This window comes from Ursus maritimus, unplaced genomic scaffold, assembly GCF_017311325.1.
Source record: "Ursus maritimus isolate PB19 unplaced genomic scaffold, ASM1731132v1 scaffold_2, whole genome shotgun sequence".
Classification (NCBI taxonomy): Eukaryota; Metazoa; Chordata; class Mammalia; order Carnivora; family Ursidae; genus Ursus; species Ursus maritimus.
Window position 1 is genome coordinate 59210491 of NW_024424452.1, and position 8817 is coordinate 59219307.

The following is an 8817-nucleotide window of genomic DNA, read 5'->3' on the forward strand; positions in this document are numbered from 1 at the left end:
AAAAAAAAAAAGTGTTTTTTGAACTTGCGTGAGTCTTTGTGCTACTGAAATTAACCTTGGATTAGCATGCTTGGGTTGGTGAATGACACCAGTCGATCAGACTCCCTCTCAGCTATTCCAGATAGCTTTTGCTCACCTACATCTATGTTCAGCAATCCATATACATTATCCATATACATTATGTATACATCCATTTTTAGCAATTTGTGTGATTGAATGTGTTATGATTTCTTCTGTTTCTTTTGCCCGATTTGAGATGTTAATACTATCTCCCAACACGTGTCACTGATTTCTGTCTCTAAAACCAATAAAACAAAAGGATAAAGTCTTGGGCAGGGATGGATTCCTTCTAGATGTTACAAACTTTGCCATTCTCAACTTTAATAGTCACCCTTGAGAATGTATTTCTGAATATTGGTTTTCCTTTAATGTTGCCAAAAATGAAGCAATACAAGAGGTATTCGTGGTGATTAAATAGAATTATGTAACCAAAAACATGATTATAGGCGGCTTTAATTTGAAAAGTAATTTTTAAGCTCTGTTGTGAATGAGGTCTAAGAAGCTGCCTGCTCCATTTTACTAAGGTGTTTTACATATGCACGCACACACCCTGTGCTTAATGACAGTCTCCCGCTCTTCTATACATTCTAGAGGAGGAAAAGGCTGTCTAATTTGAATGTGAGAACACAATTGAAAACTTTTCATTCAAATTATGTAAAAATATAGAAAGCAGAGTGGAGGGTCATAGGAAAGCCAGCTGGTACCCTTAAAAATGTATTCTTCCTGATAAAATAATTTGTTGAAAACTGAAAGGATTTAAAACTGCTGGTGTAGTAAAGAGGAATTTGGCTCCCATACCTTAGAGTTAACCAAATCACACTAGTATGAAAATATTCTGGGTCTTTAGAATAAAATTGTTTTTAAACAACTACCCCAAACATCATTCGGAATGCAGTCATTTTCATGCAATGGATTGCTGTCAATGTCACCTGTGTCAAGGCCTTTTCAAAATTGACAGAATTTAAAAGCCTCTAAATGATTGTGATGACATCTCCACTGTCAGAGATTCAGTAAAAATCACAATTCTTCTTTTCTGAGACTGACAGTGCAGAGGGCTCAGATATCAAAGATAATTCATAATCTTTTGAAAAAATAAGGAAAGGAAATATTATATTTCTCAGAGTCCTTGAAACTCAAGCATGTATCCATACAAACAATATGCAAGTAGCTATCATATTAGTAAGTAATATAACTCTGTTTATTTCATTAACTGATACACTGTTCAGCTCTGGACCAAGGAGTTTGACTGCTCAGCAAAGTCTAAGGTTCCCTGTAACTCCCAAGCAGTTCAGGAATGCCTCAATATCACACCACTGGAAAGGCTGCTTCTTTAGAAGGCCACTTCCTGATGGGATCTTACCTTTGGTCTACTCCAAGCTCAGCATCTCCTGCCTTGCTTTATGAGATAGAAATTTACCCATGTATCTTCTGGTAGAACCCAACCAAAAATCATAGTTGAGAGCTATGCAAAGTCGAGGATGCAGACATGCCCCCAGAAGTGATTCTTTTAAAGAATGTAATATATATATATATATATATTAGGCCTATAATATATATATATATGTATATATATACATATATATATATATATGTATATCTATATATCTCTTATCTAATTGGGCTAACATTTTTTACTTTTTTTCCAGTTACTGAAATTTCAAGGGATTTGAGAAGAAAAGACAAGACACTTTTGACAGCCTAATTCTCATACCTCATACCTCACCCAAATTGACTTCTCAGGGGGCATTTAACAAAACTGATCACTCTCTCTTAATTGAAACACTATCTTCAATTGATTTTTAGTACTTGATTTCCTCCTTCCTTACTGACTGCTATTTAGCAATTTCTTTTACTATTCTGACTCATAACCCAACAGACACTATGATGAGGGAAGGCAATCCCCTTCATTTTCTGCTTACATTCATTCTCCCAATGATTTTCTCTGGTCTCATTTTTTTTTTAAAGATTTTATTTATTTATTTGAGAGAGAGAGAGAGAGAGCACTCATGAGTGGGGTGGGCAGGGGGAGAGAAGCAAGCTCCCTGCAGAGCAGGGGATTATGACCTCAGCCAAAGGCAGACACATAACCAACTGAGCCAACCAGGCGCCCAAGGTTCCATATTTTTAAAAGGGCAGCTCAAACTTGACAAATTCAAATCTGAGTCCTGATTTTCTGTTCAAAACTTTTTTTCTACCTGAGTCTCTCCATTTTAGTTAATAGCAACTCCATTATTCTATTTGTTCTGGATAAATAATTGGTAATCATCCTTGATTTTCTTCCACTTGTGCCCCATGTCCAATCCATCAGCACTTCCTGTCATCTCATGCTTCAGAATATTCCTAAAATCCAGACATTCCTCAAGATTTTGTCCCTCATCCCAGTGCACTATTTAATCACAAGTTCACTCATTCTACTTTCTAGATATCTTTAAAATCTATGCACTTCTCACCATTCCCTGCTATTTCACAGCAAATTCACCATCACTGCCCACCTGAACTTTTGGTAAGGTTTTCTCATTTTTCTTCCTTTTGTCCATACCCAGATATTATAACACATGGCCACCAGTGATATGTTTTTTTCAAACATGTGTTTACATCATGCCCTTACTAAAAATTCTTCCCATTGTTCTCAGGTTAAGTAAAAATTCCTTAACAAGAACTACAAGGTCCCACATGATCTGGTACCTTCATTCCCTTCCAGGTTCTTGCCTTTCCTCCTCTCAAAACCAACTGGGCTTCTTTTGGTTTACCCACCCATGTGCAAGTTCCTTCCTTAATCCATCCCTATTCATGATAATACTTCAAAGATCTGCTTAAGATCTCATTTCCTTCAGAAAGCATATTTTTTTCCTTTGGAATGTTTTTTCAAAATATGTCTTCTTGATTGATTTTTCACTTTAATCTCCTTTGTATATTCAGATCCTTCACACAATTCCTAAGCACCCACTTAATATGATATTTCAAATAAATAAATTTTAGGAATGACTACAAATAAAATGCCTACTTTCTCAGATATATAGTATTTTTTCCCAGAAAAATGGGAATAATAATACTGTATATTGTATAGTTGTGTATAGGTGACATAAAGCAGCCATATAAAGACAGTCTATCAGGGGCGCCTGGGTGACGCAGTTGTTAAGCGTTTGCCTTCAGCTCAGGGCGTGATCCCGGCGTTCTGGGATTGAGCTCCACGTCAGGCTTCTCTGCTAGGAGCCTGCTTCTTCCTCTCCCACTCCACCTGCTTGTGTTCCTTTTCTAGCTGGCTGTCTCTCTCTGTCAAATAAATAAATAAAATCTTTAAAAAAAAATAAAGACGGTCTATCAGTACTAATGATTAATAAATAATAGCAATTATTATTTGCAGTTAAAATAATCATACCTGAATATCATTATAGTTATTTTAGAGATAATATCCTTGTTCAAATATTTTGCCAGGGAAGAAGACAGAGTAACCAAAGGAAAAAAATCTAGGGCTAGACTTGGGATAGAACTGAGAGAATGCATAGCTGCTTTGCTCATATTTTGAAGGGCATGCAGAGAAAAAGGGAATTAGCAAAAGAAATAGGGAAAAGACAACAGATTAAAAACAAGTTAATTCCATGTCATGAACTATTGAATTCCCTTTGCAGTGACAAATCTTCTTTCTCTGATAATCAGATTGAATAATTAATATTAACAGAAGCCTTCGTATCTAAATTTGTTTAAGCAAGTAATCAAATTTCTTGATTTTTAAATCAAAATAATGTATAATGATGAGGAAATTATAGTGACTTTCTTCTGTGGCCAAGAAAGGCTTCTCAGAGGATGTTCAACTTAAGCTAAATGATAAAGGTTAAGGAAAATCTGTATAGAATGAAATTGTGGGGGCAAAAGGGATTTTAGATGGTGAAAACAGCATAAACAAGCTTTAGGTACAAGATTTGCTTTAGGAACGGAGAGTAGACCAGTTTTATAGATACTGCTAAGGAAAGTAGAAGATTTTGAAACAACACATTGAAGTCAGTGTGTGAGGAAACTCAAATGGCAAGGTAAGATATTTACAGTTTATGTTATAAAAAATAATGGATTTTCAGCTGAATATTCATATACTGAAATTGATACTTTGGTGAAATTGATATAGTTATGCTCTCACATGTTCAGAAGAGAAAGACATTGTAAGAAAAGGTATGAAACTAGAGGTAAATTTCAGAATTTGGGAAAGGGATTCCATTATAAAAGGCTAAACTGGAGAAATAGGAGTGAGAATGAAAAGAGCCACTGTGAAATTACAAAATAAAAAGCAAAAGAGGGAAAAAACAGAGAGAGAGAGAGAGATCAGAGAAAAAAGAGGTGTCAGAGATGATTCCTATGTTTCGAGCTTGAAGAACTTGGAGAAAAATAGTCACATTTATACAAACATGTGGGTGTGATGTTTTGTCACTGACATTAAGCTGAATTGCCAAGACACAGCCTCATAAGACTACTAATTATCTCCTGGGATTAGTATATCTGCTCATCACTCAGCTATCATAGCTGATGTTGGCAGTTCCTTGGTAGGAAAACAGACAAGTCAGAAAAATAAGAGGGATAAGTCAGATGTACAAGCTTCATCTATTTTAATAAATAATATTAATGACTGATATATGTTGAAATGGAATAGTTCTCTTTAAAATTTAAACATCATTTTTAACAAATATAGAGACATTTTTTCACTTTATTTATACAGTCTCTATTTATTAAATCCTTACCTGGTATAAGGCATGGAGAAGGGTGCACAAAATGTAAATATATGGTCTAAGTAACACAAAATCCTTTGATGGGTCCGAAAAGGAAACGATCCACAAGTAAACTTCACAGGGTAGATATTACTTGAATGTAACCTCATGGACATAAAAGACTGTGAAAGTCTTGGTGAGAGGAGTGATTTTCAGGTAGACTAAGACGGTATGAAAAAAATGTTCATAGGTGGGAAAATACAAGGAATTTGAAGGGAAGTGTCTAGCTTGGTAAAAATACAGGGCACACATAGAGGAGAAAAAAATGTGTAAGTTAGGACTTTGTTGTAAAGGCCATGAATGCCGAAATCAAGGCTTTGGACTTTTTAAATAGGAAATGGGGAGTTATTGCAGGTGTTCAGTTCTGATTAAAATAATAATAATAAGCCAACACTATGTACCAGGCACACACCAGCCCTGCTGTCAGCAAAAACTCCCCCAATGAATGAATGCCTCAATGAGATAAATTGCTATGTTTACTATTATGGGGGATACAAAGTTAAGTAAATTGCAGATGATGCCATTTAGTAATTAAAGGCATAGCTAAAGGAGGAAACGGGCAACATTTATTCTCATATCCCCACAACATAAGATAGGATTTATGAAACTGACTACCGTAGATGTTTAAAAAACACTGCAAGAGCTTGACAGCATCCACTATTCACTGATCCCCACTAGGAGGTAGGCAATATACCAGGTTCAGAACATGTCATCACGCTACTTCCCTCCTCAAAACCCTTCAGTGTCTTCCTATTGCTTCTAGTAGAAAAATAAGAACTCCTTACACTGCACATAAGCCCTGCAAGACTTGTAGGCAAATCTCATGACAAGAACTTTCTTTCTCACACCCTGTACTCCCCCCATCCAGGCATAGTGGCTTTTCGGAACATGACAAATTCTTTCTCTCATCAGGGACTTTGCATTTGTCGTTTTTTCTGCTAGAAATGTTTTTCGCCCAGACTCTTAGAGGACTGACTTCTTCTCTTCCTTCAAGTTTATTTCTAAAATAATGCATTTATTTAGTTGTTGGTTGTCATTTCCCAAGTATAGAAAGCATTTAGTATGTAATAGATAATCATATATATTTGTGGAATTAAAGAATGTAAGGATCATTTTATTTTAATTCTTATAAAAACATAGGAACTACCTAGCTTAATGATTAGGAAGCATTGCTCAAAAATATTAAAGTAACCCAGGTCACCAAGGTACTAAGTGTTAGAGCACAGATTAGAAAATTATCCCAACGTCTTTCCACTGCCCTCCACCATGTTCCTGTATAAAGAAGAAGAAATTGATTCCAGGGGCGCCTGGGTGGCACAGCGGTTAAGTGTCTGCCTTCGGCTCAGGGTGTGATCCTGGCATTATGGGATCGAGCCCCACATCAGGCTCCCCCGCTATGAGCCTGCTTCTTCCTCTCCCACTCCCCCTGCTTGTGTTCCCTCTCTTGCTGGCTGTCTCTATCTCTGTTGAATAAATAAATAAAATCTTAAAAAAAAAAAAAAGAAGAAGAAGAAATTGATTCCAGATTTTGAGGCCTTCATGGAGTTGTAGAATTTGACCTGGAACTTTGATGGAGGACATAAGAGATTGGTCAGAGAAATAAAGGTGCAGATGTGGGATCCCTGAGTAGCTGAAATGCCTCAAGAAGGAAAACATCTGTGAACAAAGAGTGGCCTTTTTCTGATTCTTTTCAAATTAAAAGTTTTTTCTTCTTCTCTTCTCCTTAGAATAATAATACTAAAATATTTTGATATTACTTATCTCATTAATCCTTGAAACACTTTAAGGTAGATGCTATTACTCTTCCCTACTGTACCATGGAAATCAAAGATTAAAAGAAATCATAGAACTTGCTTCACTCGTATGAATAGCAAGTAAGTAGCTGAGGAAAGGTTTGATTACAGGTCTGTCTGACTCTGTTAACCTCAATTCAATAAGCACAAATTGTCATTTATAGTCTTTCTTTACCAAACCCCCAAATTATGGCATTTTTACAATTTCCCCATTTTTCCAAGAGACATTTTAATTCTATTCAACAAATATTTATTGATTGCCTATTATGTGGCAGATATTCTGCTAAGTGCCAGAAAATAGAAGGATGAATAAGACGGATATAGCACCTGCCTTTCTTGAATTTTTAATTCTAAGATTCAAATCTCTTTTGCACTTCATGAATATTTTCAATTTAAATTAGACAACTTGGATGTGAAATTTCTGCTTTGCAGAATATATTCTGGAATATGTATAGAGTTGGACGAGCATCTTCACAAGGTTTGGGGCATTTTACTGATTTGCAGATGAATGGTGTGTTCCAACGTAATAGATCTCTCTTAGACCTTGCTGAGGATACTCGTGTATGCTAGTGGTTTGGGGACAAGGATATACATACACACACGTGCACACACATGTAGGTATATTCTGTGGAAGGCATGAAAGTCAGTGAAGAGGGGGATGTTTTTTGGTTTATTTTGGCAAACAAAAAGAAATACAAATTAGAATGAAAAGCAATGCTGTGTAGGAAACATGGAAAAGTATAGAGAATGGGACTGTGCTGGTAGAAGCCAACCTACTAAATTCTAGTTATTGTTCTGTCTGTGAAAAGTATATTATAGGTATTAGGGTTAAAGTACTAGAAAAAAAGCATTTATGGAAAAATAAATTTAAAACCATGAAATATCTTGTTTGATTTTTCACCTTTGCCATTTTTTTACAATCTCAAAATAAGGCTTTACCTCTCTTCTCTGTCGATGCCAACCCTCCCAACCTAGGAAAAATAATAATTTTTTAAAGACTTTATTTATTTATTTGAGAGAGAGAGGGAACACGAGAGAGAAATAGTGAGAGAGAGAGAGAGAGAGAGAGAGGACCAGCGAGGGGAGGGGCAGAGAGAGAGGGAGAAGCAGGCTCCCCTCTGAGCAGGGAGCTCTATGCAGGGCTTGATCCCAGGACTCTCAGATCATGACTTGAGCAGAAGGCAGACGCTTAACCCACTGAGCTACCCAGGCTAATTTTTAGTGTCTGGTTGGTCTCTTTGCATCCAGCATGCTTTAGTTTGCTGCTGGCTGCTTCCCCAAATGACAACCTTTTTACTGTCTTCCCCATTAACAATAAGAAAAGATCACACAGAAAAAAAAGAAAAATAATTAAACCAAACATGGGTTCTATATTCCAAAAAAAAAATGTATGACTTCTTCTGCTGTTTTGCATCAGATTAACTTTGTGTTTAGAAAAATAAATAAAATAATATGTGTCTACCAACTGTATAAACTATGTATTCCTGGATTAAACTAATGTAATGATATGCAAACTTATTTCCACAGATCAACATTGACTTCAGTACCCGGGACCTCATCTCCAAGAATATTGCAGAACCAACTCTCAAATGTTTTGATGAGGCACAGAAGTTAATCTATAGTCTTATGGCCAAAGATTCTTTTCCTCGATTTCTAAAGTCAGAGATTTATAAGAAACTGGTAAATAGCAAACAGGTTGGAAATCATAAGAAATGGCTCCCTTTTTTGTAAAGAAGGTAAATGATAAACTAATAATCAGGTTATAATTTGGGGGAAAACAAATGACAGGAGAGATCAACTTTTAATCACTATACTCAAGGCTAAAATGTTTTAAATATACAAAAACAAGGTAAGTTTTTTTAAGGTTTAGAAAACATTTTTTTTCACTCCAGCAGAAGAATACTTTCTATATATCTATATGAAGCTTGAATTTTTAAGTCATTTGTTTAGAATTATTCATTTTATCAGGTACTTAGAAATCTCCTACTGGGAGAGTACAGGGAGTTAATAGAGATGTAATACACTCTTAAATCGTTAAATGGATATTCTCATGACATTATGAATTCAAGAACTATATATCTTCATGTTGCTGAGTGGGAGCCTGTTTACCACCATATATATGATTTTATATGCCATTTACATTATTCAAAACCTTACTTCTGTAAAAAGAAAAATTCTGAACCAAAACACAACCCTCCCTTTAGTGTACT

At 35.7% G+C, this 8817-nt stretch overlaps 1 protein-coding gene across 1 annotated transcript in view; it reads left to right on the plus strand.

Moving 5' to 3' along the window:
* RGS21 (regulator of G protein signaling 21) overlaps positions 1-8338 on the plus strand; it is a 23280-nt gene extending 14942 nt beyond the window's left edge. Inside the window, exon 4 of the mRNA XM_008685661.1 lies at positions 8135-8338. Within this exon, the coding sequence (XP_008683883.1) occupies positions 8135-8338 (204 nt within the window). The remainder of the gene's footprint in view (positions 1-8134) is intronic.
* Positions 8339-8817: the final 479 nt, after the last annotated feature.